The 21,386-nt window shown below is 46.4% G+C and overlaps 1 protein-coding gene across 1 annotated transcript in view; it reads left to right on the top strand.

Annotated features, from left to right (window-relative positions):
* Nucleotides 1-21,386, top strand: part of CYP26B1 (cytochrome P450 family 26 subfamily B member 1) — a 126,886-nt gene that overhangs the window by 96,945 nt on the left and 8,555 nt on the right. Inside the window, exon 3 of the mRNA XM_075346189.1 lies at nucleotides 15,547-15,771. Within this exon, the coding sequence (XP_075202304.1) occupies nucleotides 15,547-15,771 (225 nt within the window). The remainder of the gene's footprint in view (nucleotides 1-15,546; nucleotides 15,772-21,386) is intronic.

Here is a 21,386-nt window from a genome sequence, read left to right as displayed (position 1 = left end):
AAGCCTTCCACTTCCGGATGATGCTCCCAATAGTGGAGACAGGTAGGCCCAACTCCTTGGAAAGGGTTTTGTACCCCTTGCCAGCCTTGTGACCCTCCACGATCTTGTCTCTGATGGCCTTGGAATGCTCCTTTGTCTTTCCCATGTTGACCAAGTATGAGTGCTGTTCACAAGTTTGGGGAGGGTCTTAATTAGTCAGAAAAGGCTGGAAAAAGAGATAATTAATCCAAACATGTGAAGCTCATTGTTCTTTGTGCCTGAAATACTTCTTAATACTTTAGGGGAACCAAACAGAATTCTGGTGGATTGAGGGGTTGAATAATAAATGACCCTCTGAATAAACTTTTCACGATTTAAAAAAAAAAAAAAAAAAAAGAAATAACATTCATTTTTGCTGCAGTGCATTTCACACTTCCAGGCTGATCTACAGTCCAAATGTCACAATGCCAAGTTAATTCCGAATGTGTAAACCTGCTAAATCTGCAGGGGGTTGAATACTACTTGTAGGCACTGTATATATTATCTATTATCTATCTATCTATCTATCTATCTATCTATCTATCTCTCTATCTCTCTATCTCTCTATCTATTTATCTATTATCTATTATCTATCTATTATCTATGTATCTATTATCTATCGATTATCTATCTATTATCTATCTATTATCTATTATCTATTATCTATCTATTATCTATCTATTATCTATCTATTATCTATCTATTATCTATTATCTATTATCTATCTATTATCTATCTATTATCTATTATCTATTATCTATCTATTATCTATGTATCTATTATCTATCTATTATCTATCTATTATCTATCTATCTATTATCTATCTATCTATTATCTATTATCTATCTATTATCTATTATCTATCTATTATCTATCTATTCTCTATCTATCTATTATCTATCTATCTATTATCTATCTATTATCTATCTATTATCTATCCCTCTATCTATCTATTATCTATCTATCTATTATCTATCTATTATCTATCTATTATCTATCCCTCTATCTATCTATTATCTGTCTATTATCTATCTATTATCTATTATCTATTATCTATCTATTATCTTTCTATTATCTATCTATTATCTATCCCTCTATCTATTATCTATTATCTATCTATTATCTATCTATTATCTATCTATTATCTATCTATTATCTATCTATTATCTATCTATCTATTATCTATCTATTATCTATCTATTATCTATCTATCTATCTATCTATCTATTATCTATTATCTATCTATCTATTATCTATCTATCTATTATCTTTTTATTATCTATCTATCTATTATCTATTATCTATCTATTATCTATCTATTATCTATCTCTCTATTATCTATTATCTATCTATTATCTATCTATTATCTATCTATTATCTATCCCTCTATCTATCTATTATCTATTATCTATCTATTATCTATCTATTATCTATCTATCTATTATCTATCTATTATCTATCTATCTATTATCTATCTATTATCTATCTATTATCTATTATCTATCTATCTATCTATTATCTATCTATCTATTATCTATCTATCTATTATCTTTCTATTATCTATCTATCTATTATCTATTATCTATCTATTATCTATCTATCTATTATCTATCTATTATCTATCTCTCTATTATCTATCCTTCCATCCTATCTCTATCTCTCTATCCATAGATACATTTTATGAGTGTATACAGCACAGGGCTCTCAGTATATACCCATTGCTACATTGTATAATTATATATTTAATATTGGTCACTCTCCAACCTTTTTGAAAGTGCCAGGACACCACTATAATGCTATGAACACCAGAGAAAGAGTGCTACGATTCCAAATTCAATAAAATATAAACTTTATTAATTATACATTAAAATAATATGACCAGGAGTCCTGAATAACAGAAGTGCATGCGAATTAGTTCACACTTCTTGTGGTCAAGGTCTTACTGTATAATACACTTAGTACAGAGTATTACAAAAAGTCATATACGTTTTCAATCACATAGTACATACATGTATGGCAAAATTACATACATGGTGTGTATATAGTTAGTAACTAATTATGTATTAGGCACATTACTGTGACCAAATATCACATACGCCATGCAGCAGTCACGTGACCCCGGTCACTGCTTCCTAATGCGGGTCCCCAGTGACTGACCCCCAGCCATGTGCCATCTGCATCCAAGTGTTTTTGGTATAGAGAATAAAGGCCCTGTATACCAGCTCATAACATGCATTCAGTAGATTGCTGTGGGCAATTCCCAGCCAATCCGACATAATCCCTCCAGCATCATAGCGCAGCACTGACCTATTCCGCAGCACTGACCTATTCCGCAGCACTGACCTATTCCGCAGCACTGACCTATTCCGCAGCAGCGCTGGACATCCCACCTGATACCAGGCAACACCTGGACCACAAGAAGTGTGAACTAATTCGCATGCACTTCTGTTATTCAGGACTCCTGGTCATATTATTTTAATGTATAATTAATAAAGTTTATATTTTATTGAATTTGGAATCGTAGCACTCTTTCTCTGTTGTTCATTGTATAATTATACACCTGGTGGATACATTGTATCAGTAAATGCCCAATGGACACATTGTATGAGTATATACCCAGTGGATACATTTTTAATCTGTCTATGATAGGGATTAACTGTTTGTCAAGTAAGGGTTAACCTTTCTTAGTCCACATGCTAATTGTAACAACCAAACCAATAGGAATTTATCAACCCCTTTGCAGTCATATGAAAAAGTTTGGGCACCCCTATTAATGTTAACGTTTTTTCTTTATAACAATTTGGGTTTTTGCTATTTCAGTTTCATATATCTAATAACTGATGGACTGAGTAATATTTCTGGATTGAAATGAGGTTTATTGTACTAACAGAAATTGTGCAATCCGCATTTAAACTAAATTTGACCGGTGCAAAAGTATGGGCACCTCAATATAAAAGTGACATTAATATTTTGTAGATCCTCCTTTTGCAAAAGTCACAGCCTCTAGTCGCTTCCTGCAGCTTTTAGACCCGCAACACACATCCGGTTTTTTTGTACGTGTGCGGTACGTATTTGCACGTACCGGAGACACGGAGACCCATGTTATTCAATGGTAGATGGCACACACACGTAAAATCACACGGAACGTGTGTCCATAAGGTAAGTACGTGTGTGCGCTTTTCTACACGGATGACATGTCCGTTTTTGGCCGGCAGCACGCAGGCACGGACCCGCTTTAGTCTATGGGACCGTGCCTGCACGGACCGCACACGGAGTATGTCCGTGTTCAGCACGTATCGTCCGTGTCCGTTTTTAATCACAAAATCTGAAACACTTGTTACCAATCTATCAGGACAATTGATGGCAAACAACAACACCAGGATCTCATGATGAATGATTAACAATGTTAATTGGGTAAGAATGCGGGCCTTTAAAAACGGACAGCACACGGACACCACACGTACGTATTTTATGTCAATACGGACATTACACACGCACACACGGCTCGCATACGCCATCACACGGATGCCATACGTACCGTAGAAACGCCCCTAAAAAACGGAACACGGACCCAAAAAACGGACCGTGAGACACATACTTTTTTATGCGGAAGTGTGTTTTAGGCCTTAATGAGTTCCTGGATCCTGGATGAAGGTAGATTTGACCATTCCTGTTTACAAAACAATTCCAGTTCAGTTAAGTTTGATGGTCGCTGAGCATGGACAGCCGCTTCAAATCATCCCACAGATGTTCAATGATATTCAGGTCTGGGGACTGGGATGGCCATTCCAGAACATTGTAATTGTTCCTCTGCATGAATGCCTGAGTAGATTTGGAGCGGTGTTTTGGATCATTGTCTTTCTGAAATATCCATCCCCTGCGTAACTTCAACTTCGTCACTGATTCTTGCACATTATTGTCAAGAATCTGCTGATACTGAGTTGAATCCATGAGACCCTCAACTTTACCAAGATTCCCGGTGCCGGCATTGGCCACACAGCCCCAAAGCATGATGGAACCTCCACCAAATTTTACTGTGGGTAGCAAGTGTTTTTCTTGGAAAGCCGTGTTTTTTTGCCTCCATGCATAACGCCTTTTTGTATGACCAAACAACTCAATCTTTGTTTCATCAGTCCACAGGACCTTCTTCTAAATGTAACTGGCTTGTCCAAATGTGCTTTTGCATATCTCAGGCGACTCTGTTTGTGGCGTGCTTGCAGAAATGGCTTCTTTCGCATCACTCTCCCATACAGCTTCTCCTTGTGTAAAGTGCGCTGTATTGTTGACCAATATACAGTGACACTATCTGCAGCAAGATGATGCTGCAGGTCTTTGGAGGTGGTCTGTGGATTGTCCTTGACTGTTCTCACCATTCTTCTTCTCTGCCTTTCTGATATTTTTCTTGGCCTTCCACTTCTGGGCTTAACAAGAACTGTACCTGTGTTCTTCCATTTCCTTACTATGTTCCTCACAGTGGAAACTGACAGTTTAAATCTCTGAGACAACTTTTTGTACCTTCCCCTGAACAACTATGTTGAATAATCTTTGTTTTCAGATCATTTGGGAGTTGTTTTGAGGAGCCCATGATGCCCCTCTTCATAGGAGATCCAAATAGGAGAACAACTTGCAAGTGGCCACCTTAAATACCTTTTCTCATGATTGGATACACCTGCCTATGAAGTGCAAAGCTCAATGAGGCTACAAAACCAATTTAGCGCTTTAGTAAGTCAGTAAAAAGTAGTTAGGAGGGTTCAAATCAAGAAATTGATAAGGGTGCCCATACTTATGCACCTGTCAAATTTAGTTTAAATGCGGATTGCACATTTTCTGTTAGTACAATAAACCTCATTTCAATCCAGAAATATTACTCAGTCCATCAGTTATTAGAGATATGAAACTGAAATAGCAAAAACCCAAATTGTTATAAAGAAAAAAGTTTAACATTAAAAGGGGTGCTCAAACTTTTTCATATGACTGTATATGTCATTTCCCGTATTTTAATAATTATCCACCTGATGAAGATATTACATTGATATCGAAACGTGTTGCGGTATGAATAAAGAAATTCAAGCAACTAACCATCTGTCTCCTCCTCAGCGCCCCCCTGGACCATGCAATTATTCAGTCCAGTGGATACATTCTATGAGTATACACATAGTGTATGTGTGTGTGTATGTGTATATGATATATACAGTTAGGTCCAGAAATATTTGGACAGTGACACAAGTTTTGTTATTTTAGCTGTTTACAAAAACATGTTCAGAAATACAATTATATATATAATATGGGCTGAAAGTGCACACTCCCAGCTGCAATATGAGAGTTTTCACATCCAAATCGGAGAAAGGGTTTAGGAATCATAGCTCTGTAATGCATAGCCTCCTCTTTTTCAAGTGACCAAAAGTAATTGGACAAGGGACTCTAAGGGCTGCAATTAACTCTGAAGGCATCTCACTCGTTAACCTGTAATCAAGGAAGTAGTTAAAAGGTCTGGGGTTGATTACAGGTGTGTGGTTTTGCATTTGGAAGTTGTTGCTGTGACCAGACAACATGCGGTCTAAGGAACTCTCAATTGAGGTGAAGCAGAACATCCTGAGGCTGAAAAAAAAGAAAAAATCCATCAGAGAGACAGCAGACATGCTTGGAGTAGCAAAATCAACAGTCGGGTACATTCTGAGAAAAAAGGAATTGACTGGTGAGCTTGGGAACTCAAAAAGGCCTGGGCGTCCATGGATGACAACAGTGGTGGATGATCGCCGCATACTTTCTTTGGTGAAGAAGAACCCGTTCACAACATCAACTGAAGTCCAGAACACTCTCAGTGAAGTAGGTGTATCTGTCTCTAAGTCAACAGTAAAGAGAAGACTCCATGAAAGTAAATACAAAGGGTTCACATCTAGATGCAAACCATTCATCAATTCCAAAAATAGACAGGCCAGAGTTACATTTGCTGAAAAACACCTCATGAAGCCAGCTCAGTTCTGGAAAAGTATTCTATGGACAGATGAGACAAAGATCAACCTGTACCAGAATGATGGGAAGAAAAAAGTTTGGAGAAGAAAGGGAACGGCACATGATCCAAGGCACACCACATCCTCTGTAAAACATGGTGGAGGCAACGTGATGGCATGGGCATGCATGGCTTTCAATGGCACTGGGTCACTTGTGTTTATTGATGACATAACAGCAGACAAGAGTAGCCGGATGAATTCTGAAGTGTACCGGGATATACTTTCAGCCCAGATTCAGCCAAATGCCGCAAAGTTGATCGGACGGCGCTTCATAGTACAGATGGACAATGACCCCAAGCATACAGCCAAAGCTACCCAGGAGTTCATGAGTGCAAAAAAGTGGAACATTCTGCAATGGCCAAGTCAATCACCAGATCTTAACCCAATTGAGCATGCATTTCACTTGCTCAAATCCAGACTTAAGACGGAAAGACCCACAAACAAGCAAGACCAGAAGGCTGCCGCTGTAAAGGCCTGGCAAAGCATTAAGAAGGAGGAAACCCAGCGTTTGGTGATGTCCATGGGTTCCAGACTTAAGGCAGTGATTGCCTCCAAAGGATTCGCAACAAAATATTGAAAATAAAAATATTTTGTTTGGGTTTGGTTTATTTGTCCAATTACTTTTGACCTCCTAAAATGTGGAGTGTTTGTAAAGAAATGTGACAATTCCTACAATTTCTATCAGGTATTTTTGTTCAAACCTTCAAATTAAACGTTACAATCTGCACTTGAATTCTGTTGTAGAGGTTTCATTTCAAATCCAATGTGGTGGCATGCAGAGCCCAACTCGCCAAAATTGTGTCACTGTCCAAATATTTCTGGACCTAACTGTATATATATATATATATATATATATATATATATATATATATATATATATATATATATATGCAGTGGATACATTGTATGCGTTACGTATGTACCCGGTGCACACATTGTATGAGTATATATACCTGGTAGATACATTGTATGAATATATACCCGGTGGATACATTATATCGGTATATACCAGGTGGATACATTCTATCACTTTGCGGTTACTCAGTGCATTAGAATAGTACATTCTCTTGTGCTCCGGCCATATTTTCCATTCTCTTGTGCTCCGGTCATATTTTCCATTCTCTTGTGCTCCGGCCATATTTTCCATTCTCTTGTGCTCCGGCCATATTTTCCATTCTCTTGTGCTCCGGCCATATTTTCCATTCTCTTGTGCTCCGGCCATATTTTCCATTCTCTTGTGCTCCGGCCATATTTTCCATTCTCTTGTGCTCCGGCCATATTTTCCATTCTCTTGTGCTCCGGCCATATTTTCCATTCTCTTGTGCTCCGGTCATATTTTCCATTCTCTTGTGCTCCGGCCATATTTTCCATTCTCTTGTGCTCCGGCCATATTTTCCATTCTCTTGTGCTCTGGCCATATTTTCCATATTCTTGTGCTCCGGCCATATTTTCCATTCTCTTGTGCTCCGGTCATATTTTCCATATTCTTGTGCTCCGGTCGCATTTTATATCCTCTTGTGCTCCGGCCATATTTTCCATTCTCTTGTGCTCCGGCCATATTTTCCATTCTCTTGTGCTCCGGTCATATTTCATATCCTCTTGTACTCCGGCCATATTTTCCATATTCTTGTGCTCCGGTCGCATTTTATATCCTCTTGTGCTCCGGCCATATTTTCCATTCTCTTGTGCTCCGGCCATATTTTCCATTCTCTTGTGCTCCGGTCATATTTTATATCCTCTTGTGCTCCGGCCATATTTTCCATTCTCTTGTGCTCCGGACATATTTTCCATATTCTTGTGCTCCGGCCATATCTTCCATACTCTAGTGCTCTGGTCATATTTTATATCCTCTTGTGCTCCGGCCATATTTTATATCCTCTTGTGCTCTGGCCATATCTTCCACCTTCCTGTGCTCCGGCCATATTTTATATCCTCTTGTGCTCTGGCCATATCTTCCACCTTCTTGTGCTCCGGCCATATTTTATATCCTCTTGTGCTCTGGCCATATTTTCCATTTTCTTGTGCTCTGGCCATATTTTATATCCTCTTGTGCTCTGGCCATATTTTCCATTTTCTTGTGCTCTGGCCATATTTTATATCCTCTTGTGCTCCGGCCATATCTTTCATCTTCTTGTGATCCAGCCATATTTTCCATTTTCTTGTGCTCTGGCCATATTTATATCCTCTTGTGCTCTGGCCATATTTTATATCCTCTTGTGCTCCGGCCATATCTTCCTTCTTCTTGTGCTCCGGCCATATCTTCCATCTTCTTGTGCTCCGGCCATATCTTCCATCTTCTTGTGCTCCGGCCATATTTTACATCCTCTTGTGCTCCGGCCATATTTTATATCCTCTTGTGCTCCGGCCATATTTTATATCCTCTTGTGCTCCGGCCATATCTTCAATCTTCTTGTGCTCCAGCCATATTTTCCATTTTCTTGTACTCTGGCCATATTTTATATCCTCTTGTGCTGCAGCCATATCTTCCATCTTCTTGTGCTCCTGCCATATCTTCCATTTTCTTGTGCTCCGGCCATATTTTATATCCTCTTGTGCTCTGGCCATATTTTATATCCTCTTGTGCTGCAGCCATATCTTCCATTTTCTTGTGCTCCGGCCATGCTTCCCTTGCTCGCTCCGATCTCGGCTCATTGTCAGGCGATCACCCCGGGGTCTGTATCTTCTGGCCTCCGGTTGGGAGGTATGAGGGACCAGGATACAGCAGTCTCCCCCATTCTTCACTATATCTTCTTGTCTATGGACTTATCCTGCACCAGATTCTCGCAGACTGATGTGTAACTATCTGTGGACAGACCTGTAATGCTCCACGTCACCAATAGGTGTCACTGATCATCTGTTTTCACAAGAACCAAAACAAATGCAGATTCCGGAGCGATCCCAGGAATCCGATGCAAAGATCTATAGGATCTGCAGCTCTCCGGAGGAGATCACCCAGCCAGCTGATCATAGGCCGATATCTGGGCGGATTCTCCCTACGGAGCCTGTAATGTGGCGGTGATGGTGAGATTGGTGAATGGCCGCCTGTTTATACATTTCCTTCAGGGTGTGAATATATTTGCAATGTAAAAGAATAAAAGAAATATTATTAGAAAATAAAACAAGTCGATCATCGTCCGATCGTGAGATGTCGCCCGACTTATTATTAGGACCCCAACCCCACCAGTGGTATGTGCGCTGTAAGCTCAGGGTCGGGGGAGGGGAACCACGGCCATCACTGCTCTATAGGAAGCCGCTCAGAACAGGTTCCTCTGGAGAAAGGTGCAAATTGTACGCTGCTGCAGAACCTCATCACACACCTCAGCTGCTGCAGAACCTCATCACACACCTCAGCTGCTGCAGAACCTCATCACACACCTCAGCTGCTGCAGAACCTCATCACGCACCTCAGCTGCTGCAGAACCTCATCACGCACCTCAGCTGCTGCAGAACCTCATCACACACCTCAGCTGCTGCAGAACCTCATCACACACCTCAGCTGCTGCAGAACCTCATCACGCACCTCAGCTGCTGCAGAACCTCATCACACACCTCAGCTGCTGCAGAACCTCATCACTCAGCTCATCTGCTGTAGAACCTCATCACACACCTCAGCTGCTGCAGAACCTCATCACACACCTCAGCTGCTGCAGAACCTCATCACACACCTCAGCTGCTGCAGAACCTCATCACACACCTCAGCTGCTGCAGAACCTCATCACACACCTCAGCTGCTGCAGAACCTCATCACTCAGCTCATCTGCTGTAGAACCTCATCACACACCTCAGCTGCTGCAGAACCTCATCACACACCTCAGCTGCTGCAGAACCTCATCACACACCTCAGCTGCTGCAGAACCTCATCCTATATATGTCATCTGCTGCAGAACCTCATCACACACCTCAGCTGCTGCAGAACCTTATCACACACCTCAGCTGCTACAGAACCTCATCACTCACCTCAGCTGCTGCAGAACCTCATCACACACCTCAGCTGCTGTAGAACCTCATCACACACCTCAGCTGCTGTAGAACCTCATCACACACCTCAGCTGCTGCAGAACCTCATCACACACCTCAGCTGCTGCAGAACCTCATCACACACCTCAGCTGCTGCAGAACCTCATCACACACCTCAGCTGCTGCAGAACCTCATCACTCACCTCAGCTGCTACAGAACCTCATCACACACACCTCAGCTGCTGCAGAACCTCATCACACACCTCAGCTGCTGCAGAACCTCATCACACACCTCAGCTGCTGCAGAACCTCATCACACACCTCAGCTGCTGCAGAACCTCATCACACACCTCAGCTGCTGTAGAACCTCATCACACACCTCAGCTGCTGCAGAACCTCATCACACACCTCAGCTGCTGCAGAATCTCATCACACACCTCAGCTGCTGCAGAACCTCATCACACACCTCAGCTGCTGCAGAACCTCATCACACACCTCAGCTGCTGCAGAACCTCATCACTCACCTCAGCTGCTACAGAACCTCATCACACACCTCAGCTGCTGCAGAACCTCATCACACACCTCAGCTGCTTCAGAACCTCATCACACACCTCAGCTGCTGCAGAAACTCATTATACACCTCAGCTGCTGCAGAACCTCATTATACACCTCAGCTGCTGCAGAACCTCAATATACACCTCAGCTGCTGCATGAAATCATTAGACACACCTCAGCTGCTGCAGAATCTCCTCATACATCTCAGCTGCTGCAGAACGTTATATATCTCAGCTGCTGCAGAACCTCATTATACACCTCAGCTGCTGCAGAATCTCCTCATTCACCTCAGCTACTGCAGAACCCCCTCATTCACCTCAGCTGCTGCAGAACCCCCTCATTCACCTCAGCTGCTGTAGAACCCCCTCATTTACCTCAGCTGCTGCAGAACCTCCTCATAAATCTCAGCTGCTGCAGAACCTTATACATCTCAGCTGCTGCAGAACGTCCTCATAAACCTCAGTTGCTGCAGAACCTCCTCATACATCTCAACTGCTGCAGAAGATCCTCATACATCTCAGCTGCTGCAGAACCTCCTCATACATCTCAGCTTCTGCAGAAACTCATCATACACCTCAGCTGCTGCAGAACCTCATCATACACCTCAGCTGCTGCAGAACCTCATCATACACCTCAGCTGCTGCAGAACCTCATCATACATCTCAGCTGCTGCAGAACCTAATCACTCACCTCAGCTGCTGCAGAACCTCATCACACACCTCAGCTGCTGCAGAACCTCATCATGCACCTCAGCTGCTGCAGAACCTCCTCACACATCTCAGCTGCTGCAGAACCTCCTCACACATCTCAGCTGCTGCAGAACCTCCTCACACATCTCAGCTGCTGCAGAACCTCATCATGCACCTCAGCTGCTGCAGAACCTCCTCACACATCTCAGCTGCTGCAGAACCTGCTCATACATCTCAGCTGCTGCAGAACCTCCTCACACATCTCAGCTGCTGCAGAACCTAATCATTCACCTCAGCTGCTGCAGAACCTCTTCAGGCTCAGTAGAACCTGTCGGTAAGGCTGGCAGTGCGGGGTATATGCCACCTCTGTGGAGGATGGTGCAGTCTAGTAAGTGCCACTTTTGGGGGCAGCGCCTCGGCGGGATTCTTGGAGGGGACGGCGCAGGGTAGATTCCTTTTTCCACAGGCTCCATCCAAAAACAGTTGAAGGCTAAAAATACAATTTTTTTTCTAAGTCGTGCTCCGGTGGAAGCTGCGCCACATAAAGGTGGTCTTTGTGCTGTGTGGAAATGTTGTACAAATATCTCTTTATTAATGGCACAAAAACGACTTTAATTATATTTACGTAGATCAGAAACCCGGTCACCTGAACTGCGAGCGCCGGACAAGCGCGGGTCTGTGTGCGCCGGACCCCGGAGGATTGCCGCTCCACGAGCACAGAGGCGCTCACATTATCATGCCCACGACATAATGCTGCGGCCACAGAGCTCGCACTCTTTCTCCACGGAGCGCGAACGGCTGTTATTTATCTGAAGTCGACTGGTTGGCGTAAAATAATAAATAAATACTGGAGAAACTGAGGACGGCCACTTCTTAAGGTGGGAGGAGGGGCGGAAGAGCCTTTCTGGAGGACCCTGTACTCCATATCTCCACACTCTATATCACCCATGGGTTTCACTGAGCACCGTGTGATACTTCACCTGCCCTGTGGAGGCGCTGTCACACCGATCGATGGGGCATCCTAGAAGTAGCTTTTTTTAGGGAAACATCTGTAGCAAAAAGTGAAAAAGAACAGAGAGGTACAAATCCCTCATCATAATGTCATGATGAGCTCACTGACAGCTTCTCAGTTAACTCATTTTCCAGGCAACAATACATAGCGCAGCACAGACGCTGTGTAGATAAACGGTGCTAGTAGGAGGTCTCCGTGTGTCATGGCCTGCAGGTTCAGGGCTGGGGGGGCCCAGTATTGGGGGAGGGGCGCTTATTTTCCTCACTAGTCGCACTGTGGGGTGTTTTTCTGATGTGTTGACGTGGGCAGCTTCGCTGTGTTTGTGTATTTTGTCATATTACGCGCCTCGTGCCGAATAACCACAACCTGAAAGGAACACTTTCCATCACTCCAGCCTGAAATCCCCTCTGCAGAGCATCGCCACCGAAAGTCAGCGGGTCCTGCAGCGTGTCTGGGGGAAGCTGGCGCTGTAAAAGGAGCCTCGTCCCAGGTTTTCCCCGGATTTCAGCTCCGGAGGACAGTAATTGAGGCAGAAACGAACTCTGGGTTCAGAGGGAAAAGCTTGTAATCAGTGAGATTGCTGCTCTGTAACCTCTCACACCCGACTGCAGCTCCCAATGTGACCCCAGACAATGCACCTTTCACTATTCCGCCTGCCAGTCTGCAGAGCCAGACACATCTGTTCTCCAGGGCCAGAGCCTTCACAGCCAAACACCTAGAGCAATTACTCCATCCATGTGCCCGGGGCCAGCTGGCAGCTCCGCAGGGCATAATGCTGCCACTCCGGACCCACCTCATCCGCTCCTCATCTCCAGGACTGGGGAACGCATTAATGCACAGGATGCAGAGCAGAAATATTCAGTTATATGATAAAGCTCTAATGGGAGAATCTAAAAATGAGGAATGAGCGGGCACTACTGTGCACGATACTCATAACTAGTGATCAGCGAGCACTACCATGCACGATACTCGTAACTAATGATGAGCAAGCAGTACCATGCATTGTACTCGTAACTAGTGATGAGCGGGCACTACCATGCTCAGGTGCTCAGTACTCGTAACTAGTGATGAGCGGGCACTACCATGCTCGGGTGCTCAGTACTGGTAACTAGTGATGAGCGGGCACTACCATGCTCGGGAGCTCAGTACTCGTAACTAGTGATGAGCGAGCACTACCATGCTCAGGTGCTCAGTACTCGTAACTAGTGATGAGCGGACACTACCATACTCAGGTGCTCGGTACTCGTAACTAGTGATGAGCGAGCACTACCATGCTCAGGTGCTCAGTACTCGTAACTAGTGATGAGCGGGCACTACCATGCTCAGGTGCTCGGTACTTGTAACTAGTGATGAGCGGGCACTACCATGCTTGGTTGCTCGGTACTTGTGATCTTCTCCAGGCTGGTTGGTGCTGTAGAGTGTCAGCTCTTGGGTCCGGTAGTCACCGGATGCTTTCTGCAGTGTCGGTCCCTCTTTGTGAACGTGGCAGATTGTAGATGTTATAAAGATGTAATGATATTTCCTCTCTCCAGTGGGGATGGTTTCCTCGGTGTGGATGGTTTCCTCGGTGTGGATGGCTTCCTCAGTGTGGATGGTTTCCTCGGTGTGGATGGCTTCCTCGGTGTGGATGGCTTCCTCGGTGTGGATGGTTTCCTCGGTGTGCATGGTTTCCTCGGTGTGGATGGTTTCCTCGGTGTGGATGGCTTCCTCGGTGTGGATGGTTTCCTCGGTGTGGATGGCTTCCTCGGTGTGGATGGCTTCCTCGGTGTGCATGGTTTCCTCGGTGTGGATGGTTTCCTCGGTGTGGATGGTTTCCTCGGTGTGGATGGTTTCCTCGGTGTGGATGGTTTCCTCGGTGTGGATGGTTTCCTCGGTGTGGATGGTTTCCTCGGTGTGGATGGTTTCCTCGGTGTGGATGGCTTCCTCGGTGTGGATGGTTTCCTCGGTGTGGATGGTTTCCTCGGCGTGGATGGTTTCCTCGGCGTGGATGGTTTCCTCGGCGTGGATGGTTTCCTCGGCGTGGATGGTTTCCTCGGTGTGGATGGCTTCCTCGGTGTGGATGGCTTCCTCGGTGTGGATGGCTTCCTCGGTGTGGATGGCTTCCTCGGTGTGGATGGTTTCCTCGGTGTGCATGGTTTCCTCGGTGTGGATGGTTTCCTCGGTGTGGATGGTTTCCTCGGTGTGGATGGTTTCCTCGGTGTGGATGGTTTCCTCGGTGTGGATGGTTTCCTCGGTGTGGATGGTTTCCTCGGTGTGGATGGTTTCCTCGGTGTGGATGGTTTCCTCGGTGTGGATGGTTTCCTCGGTGTGGATGGTTTCCTCGGTGTGGATGGCTTCCTCGGTGTGGATGGTTTCCTCGGTGTGGATGGTTTCCTCGGTGTGGATGGTTTCCTCGGTGTGGATGTTTTCCTCGGTGTGGATGGTTTCCTCGGTGTGGATGGTTTCCTCGGTGTGGATGGCTTCCTCGGTGTGGATGGTTTCCTCGGTGTGGATGGTTTCCTCGGTGTGGATGGCTTCCTCGGTGTGGATGGTTTCCTCGGTGTGGATGGTTTCCTCGGTGTGGATGGTTTCCTCGGTGTGGATGGTTTCCTCGGTGTGGATGGCTTCCTCGGTGTGGATGGTTTCCTCGGTGTGGATGGTTTCTTCGGTGTGGATGGTTTCCTCGGTGTGCATGGTTTCCTCGGTGTGGATGGTTTCCTCGGTGTGGATGGTTTCCTCGGTGTGGATGGTTTCCTCGGTGTGGATGGTTTTCTCGGTGTGGATGGTTTCCTCGGTGTGCATGGTTTCCTCGGTGTGGATGGTTTCCTCGGTGTGGATGGTTTCCTCGGTGTGGATGGTTTCCTCGGTGTGGATGGTTTCCTCGGTGTGGATGGCTTCCTCGGTGTGGATGGTTTCCTCGGTGTGGATGGTTTTCTCGGTGTGGATGGTTTCCTCGGTGTGGATGGTTTCCTCGGTGTGGATGGTTTCCTCGGTGTGGATGGTTTCCTCGGTGTGGATGGTTTCCTCGGTGTGGATGGTTTCCTCTGTGTGGATGGTTTTCTTGGTGTGGATGGTTTCCTCGGTGTGGATGGTTTCCTCGGTGTGGATGGCTTCCTCGGTGTGGATGGCTTCCTCGGTGTGGATGGCTTCCTCGGTGTGGATGGCTTCCTCGGTGTGGATGGCTTCCTCGGTTTGGCAGCTCTGCGGCGCCCTCTAGGGGATGCTCTGTACATATCTTTCTCTAGACGCCGGTTGTATTGCTGTCGTGTTGTTGTTTTTCTCCTTCCGTTCTGTCTCTTAATCCCTTTTCCGTCTTTTCTTCCAGGGCTCCAATTTCCAGTCCTCCAGAAGAGAGAAATATGGCGGTGTGTTCAAGACCCATTTGCTGGGCCGTCCGCTCATCAGGGTGACGGGGGCCGATAATGTGCGGAAGATCCTGATGGGGGAGCACCACCTGGTGAGCGCAGAGTGGCCCCGCAGCACCCGGATGTTACTGGGGCCCAACAGCCTGACTAACTGCATCGGGGACATCCATCGGCACAAGAGAAAAGTGAGTGTTGACATGTCGCCCCCCTATTATGTCACCACAGCCCCCTCCTCAGCTGCGGCCGCTGGAGGGGACGTGCAGGGTCAGGCTGACCATACACAGTACATAGCTGTCCGCCAACGACCCCCCCGTAGGCAGCTGCCAGAATCTCATGGTGGCCGCATGACTTTTTGTTTGGGGACAATTCAATCTGATTCAGGGGTGTGTATACTATTTATGGGCACTGTCTGAAGGATGAATACTTTTTTATCTGTTACACAGCCTTGGACCCTCGCACACGGAAAGGCCCTGACGTGGCTGCTCTTCAGCATTTCCACAGCTCCAGGCTGATCCAGGGGTGTACATATTTTCCGTAGGCAGTCTCTGGGTGGTGAATACTTTTTATATGACACACAGGCTCGGACCCTCGCACACAGAAATGCCCCAATGCAGCTGCTCTTCATTGTTTCCACAGCTCTAGGCTGATCCAGGGGTGTGTATACTTTTTTGGGCACTCTCTGGGGGTGAATACTTTTTGATGTAACACACAGGCTCGGACCCTCGCACACAGAAAGCCCCCAATTTGGCTGCTCTTCATCGCTTCCGCAGCATCCGGCTGATTCAGGGGTGTGTATATTTTTTGTAGGCACTCTAAGGGGAATGACTACTTTCTGATATGACACACAGGCTCAGACCACTGCACACAGAAAGGCCCTGACACGGCTGCTCTTCAGTGTTTCCACAGTTTCAGGCTGATCCAGGGGTGTGTATACTTTTTGTGGGCACTCTCTGGGGATGAATACTTTCTTATATGACACACAGGCTCAGACCCTTGCCGATTCGGCTGCTCTTCATCGTTTCCGCAGCTCTAGGCTCATACATTTGACCTGCACTGATACATTGTAACAATCTGAGCTGAGGTTTGTTACAATGTGTCAGTGCAGCAGATACAAACCCTCGGCTGTGAGACACATTCTGTTAAAATTGTATATATATAACAGGAACGCCGACAATTAAAGGGCAAACTGTTGCAAAACGTTTCCAAACTTTTTGCGGAGGGGCGTGAGTCTTATTTTCTAGATTCGGGAGCGGGTGGGGGAGGGGGTGAGTCTTATTTTCTAGATTCGGGGGGGGGGCTGAGTCTTATTTTCTAGATTCGTGGGGCGGGGGGGGGGGGGTTTGGGGGGCGTGAGTCTTATTTTCTAGAGTGGGGGGGGGGGGGGTGAGAGTCTTATTTTCTAGATTCGGGGGGGGGGGGGCGTGAGTTTTATTTTCTAGAGTGGGGGGGGGGTGTGTGAGTCTTATTTTCTAGATTCGGGGGGGGGGGGCGTGAGTTTTATTTTCTAGATTGGGGGGGCGCCTCCTGCGATCCCTGCTCCAGCCTGAAATGAATGGGACAGTCACAGAGAGGTCTGCAAATCTGCCACGTGAACATCCTAAGAGGGGGGAGGGGGGCTGTGTACACTGGTGGGAAAACATTGCAGAAATCCCCTCAATGAGCGCCGGGGACTCATTTTTCATCGCGTGGCATTTCAGGGGTTAATGGCCAGGGTTTCCCCGGGGGTCCCCGTCCAGTCTGCAGACGCTCAGAGCCAAACAATAGCAGCCCCTCTTAAGGGATCCCCGGCGGTGTCTGCTACTTGTGGCACGTGCGGGGTGAACTGCAGTAACCCGGGAGCGGACCCCGCCTTACCAGCCGCTTAAAGGGGCAATCCCGGCTGTGCGGCCAGAGCCTATTTATATCGCACATCTCCGCCAAGAGGCTTCATAAAAATGCTAATGTGTCAGAGGATTCTCCTGCCGGAGAGGAAAGCCTGCCTTATAAAAGCAAAGGCTGAGGATTCAGGGGAGGGAGGCGAGAACCTCTCCAGATCCTCTCCAGAACCCCTCCAGAACCTCTCCAGATCCTCTCCAGAACCCCTCCAGATCCTCCCCAGAACCCCTCCAGATCCTCTCCAGAACCCCTCCAGAACCTCTCCAGAACCCCTCCAGATCCTCTCCAGATCCTTTCCAGAACCTCTCCAGATACACTCCAGATACTCTCCAGAACCCCTCCAGAGCCTCTCCAGAACCTCCCCAGAACCCCTCCAGAACCTCTCCAGATCCTCCCCACAACCTCCCCGGAACCTCTCCAGATCCTCCCCAGAACCTCTCCAGATCCTCTGCAGATCCTCTCCAGAACCTCTGCAGAACCTCTCCAGAACCTCTCCAGAACCTCCCCAGAACCCCTCCGGAACCTCTCCAGATCCTCCCCAGAACCTCTCCAGAACCTCTCCAGATCCTCCCCAGAACCTCTCCAGAACCACTGCAGATCCTCTCCAGAACCTCCCCCGGAACCTCTCCAGAACCTCCCCCCGGAACCTCCCCAGATCCTCTCCAGAACCTCCCCAGATCCTCTCCAGAACCCCTGCAGAACCTCCCCAGATCCTCTCCCGAACCTCTCCGATCCTCCCCAGAACCTCCCCGGAACCTCTGGGAAACCTCCCCAAAACCTCCCTAAAACCTCCCTGAGACCTCTCCAGACTTTCCCCAGAACCTCTCTAAAACCTCTCCAGACCCTCCCCAGCTCCTCTCCAGAACCTCCCCAGATCCTCTCCAGAACCTCCCCAGATCCTCCTGAGATCCTCTCCGGAACCTCCCCAGATCCTTTCCAGATCCTCCCCAGAACTTCCCCAGATCCTCTCCAGAACCTCTCCAGTACCTCTCCAGATCCTCCCCAGACCCTCCCTGGAACCTCTCCAGAACCTCCCGGAAATCTCCCCAAAACCTCCCTGGGACCTCTCCAGAACCTCTCTAAAACTTCTCCAGAACCTCTCCAGACCCTCCCCAGATCCTCTCCAGAACCTCCCGAGATCCTCTCCAGAACCTCCCCAGATCCTCTCCAGAACCTATCCAGATCCTCTCCAGAACCTCCTCAGTACCTCTCCAGACCCTCCCAGTACCTCTCCAGAACTTATCCAGATCCTTTCCAGAACCTCCCCAGTACCTCTCCAGAACCTATCCAGAGCCTGAGCCTGGTACACAGGGGATAAGAGGAGAGACTGAGGGGCTGATACACAGCACACAATACTACATCCAGGACTCTGAGCCTGCTGGGAGTATATATATATATTATGGTGTGCTGTGTGCCGTGGTTGTGTCATTCTGTGACGGCCATTTATTAATGATGTTTCTCCCAGTCTGGTGTAGAGGATGCTGGCCGATGACTTGTGTGTCGCATCCATGCTGCCTGGTGTGGTGGTTTCTCCAGCACTTCCACCGCTGAGCCCCGGGAGCTTGTACGACGTCTGACATCACATTACATTGCACAATAATGCATCATTTTCATTTTTATCCTGGGGCCCCGCAGTGCCCTTGTCTCCTTATGCCGGCTCAGGCTTCCAAAGAAGGGTGCAGATGCTTCATAGCAAAGGTTCATGCATGGTTTTCCATGGCAAACACTGGCTTCACCTTATAATGTGTGATCTGTAACCTATTCATCATAGTAATCGTGCATCAACGAAATCAGATGAGATCAGAGCGTTGTACTGTAGTGATCAGAGGAGATCAGAGCGTTGTACTGTAGTGATCAGAGGAGATCAGAGCCTTGTACTGAAATGAGCAGAGGAGATCAGAGCGTTGTACTGCAGTGATGAGAGGAGATCAGAGCGTTGTACTGTAGTGATGAGAGGAGATCAGAGCGTTGTACTGTAGTGATCAGAGGAGATCAGAGCGTTGTACTGTAGTGATCAGAGGAGATCAGAGCGTTGTACTATAGTGATAAGAGGAGAACAGAGCGTTGTACTGTAGTGATCAGAGGAGATCAGAGCGTTGTACTGTAGTGATCAGAGGAGATCAGAGCGTTGTACTGTAGTGATCAGAGGAGAACAGAGCGTTGTACTATAGTGATAAGAGGAGAACAGAGCGTTGTACTGTAGTGATCAGAGGAGATCAGAGCGTTGTACTGTAGTGATCAGAGGAGATCAGAGCGTTGTACTGTAGTGATCAGAGGAGATCAGAGCGTTGTACTGTAGTGATCAGAGGAGATCAAAGCGTTGTACTGTAGTGATCAGAGGAGATCAGAGTATTGTACTGTAGTGATCAGAGGAGATCAGAGCGTTGTACTGTAGTGATCAGAGGAGATCAGAGTGTCGTACTGTAGTGATCAGAGGAGATCAGAGTGTTGTACTGTAGGGATCAGAGCGTTGTACTGTAGTGATAAGAGGAGATCAGAGCGTTGTACTGTAGTGATAAGAGGAGAACAGAGCGTTGTACTGTAGTGATGAGAGGAGATCAGAGCGTTGTACTGTAGTGATCAGAGGAGAGCAGAGCGTTGTACTGTAGTGATCATAGGAGATCAGAGCGTTGTACTGTAGTGATCAGAGGCGATCAAAGCATTGTACTGTAGTGATCAGAGGAGATCAGAGCGTTGCACTGTAGTGATCAGAGGAGATCAAAGCGTTGTACTGTAGTGATCAGAGGAGATCAGAGTATTGTACTGTAGTGATCAGAGGAGATCAGAGTATTGTACTGTAGTGATCAGAGGAGATCAGAGCGTTGTACTGTAGTGATCAGAGGAGATCAGAGTGTTGTACTGTAGGGATCAGAGGAGATCAGAGCGTTGTACTGTAGTCATCAGAGGAGATCAGAGCGTTGTACTGTAGTGATCAGAGGAGAGCAGAGCGTTGTACTGTAGTGATCATAGGATGTATTACTAAAAGTTTGCATTTTTGTCTCTTTAGAGCCCATTATTATTTATGACTGGTTACATAATACAGGAGCTGCTGGATTGCACACAGTGAATCTATATTAAACGAATGCTCAATCCTGCGTCCTTCACCATTTATCTTTGCTGCTATAGGCAGTATTGATAGCTGACACCAAGACTCAATCGTTTTCAGTGTCACGGTGGGAGCCGTTCCTCCGTTGTACACTAGGGGGTGCACCTCTTGCACTTTACATGGAGCACCTTGCTGGACCCAGCGCTGCGGACATAGATCTATTGTATAAAGCGGAGGGCTTTTCTGAGACGGTCATGTTCTTATGGCATTTTCTTGCTTCTTCGTCGTTAGCATTCTCTCTATAGAATTTTTATAGAATCAGTTGATACCAGGATTTCTCACCTTTTCGTGACTGTAGATCATTAGCTTCTACTGTTGACCCTCAGGGTACGTCATAAGGCTGCTTTATTTCTGGTAGTAGATTGGTATATTGCCTTATATTTGGGTATTTATGGGGGAGGCGCATTACTGATTGGGGACCTATGGAGATTTACTGCCCCGTATCCCCTCCACTATGCATATAGGAGACACTTTTGGAAAGCTTTAGTCACTTACTACTGGGGTCTCTCAATTATGAAATATCCAGACATGATATCTTACCCAACCTCTGTAAACAGGAGCATTGTGAAAATCGGGCAGGAGCCAGGAAAGTCTTACATCTCCTGACGGCTGCTGACTTGTGGGGAAATTCTTCAATTCATACATTGCTTATGTTTCTTGCGAGGTCAGACTGACAAATATCCTGCCGTATTTTGGTCTTCTGCTCTCGGTCAGTCATGTTTCAAGAAGCTGAACTTTACTTTGGCACAAGTCTTTTCACGCTTATATTAGATTTTAGCTCAACGGTTCCCAAGCAACCATGTAAGATCGCTACGCCCG

This window comes from Anomaloglossus baeobatrachus, chromosome 1 (genome assembly GCF_048569485.1).
Source record: "Anomaloglossus baeobatrachus isolate aAnoBae1 chromosome 1, aAnoBae1.hap1, whole genome shotgun sequence".
Classification (NCBI taxonomy): Eukaryota; Metazoa; Chordata; class Amphibia; order Anura; family Aromobatidae; genus Anomaloglossus; species Anomaloglossus baeobatrachus.
The sequence above is the reverse complement of the archived record's forward strand: the minus strand, read 5'-3'. Positions and strand labels throughout refer to the sequence as shown.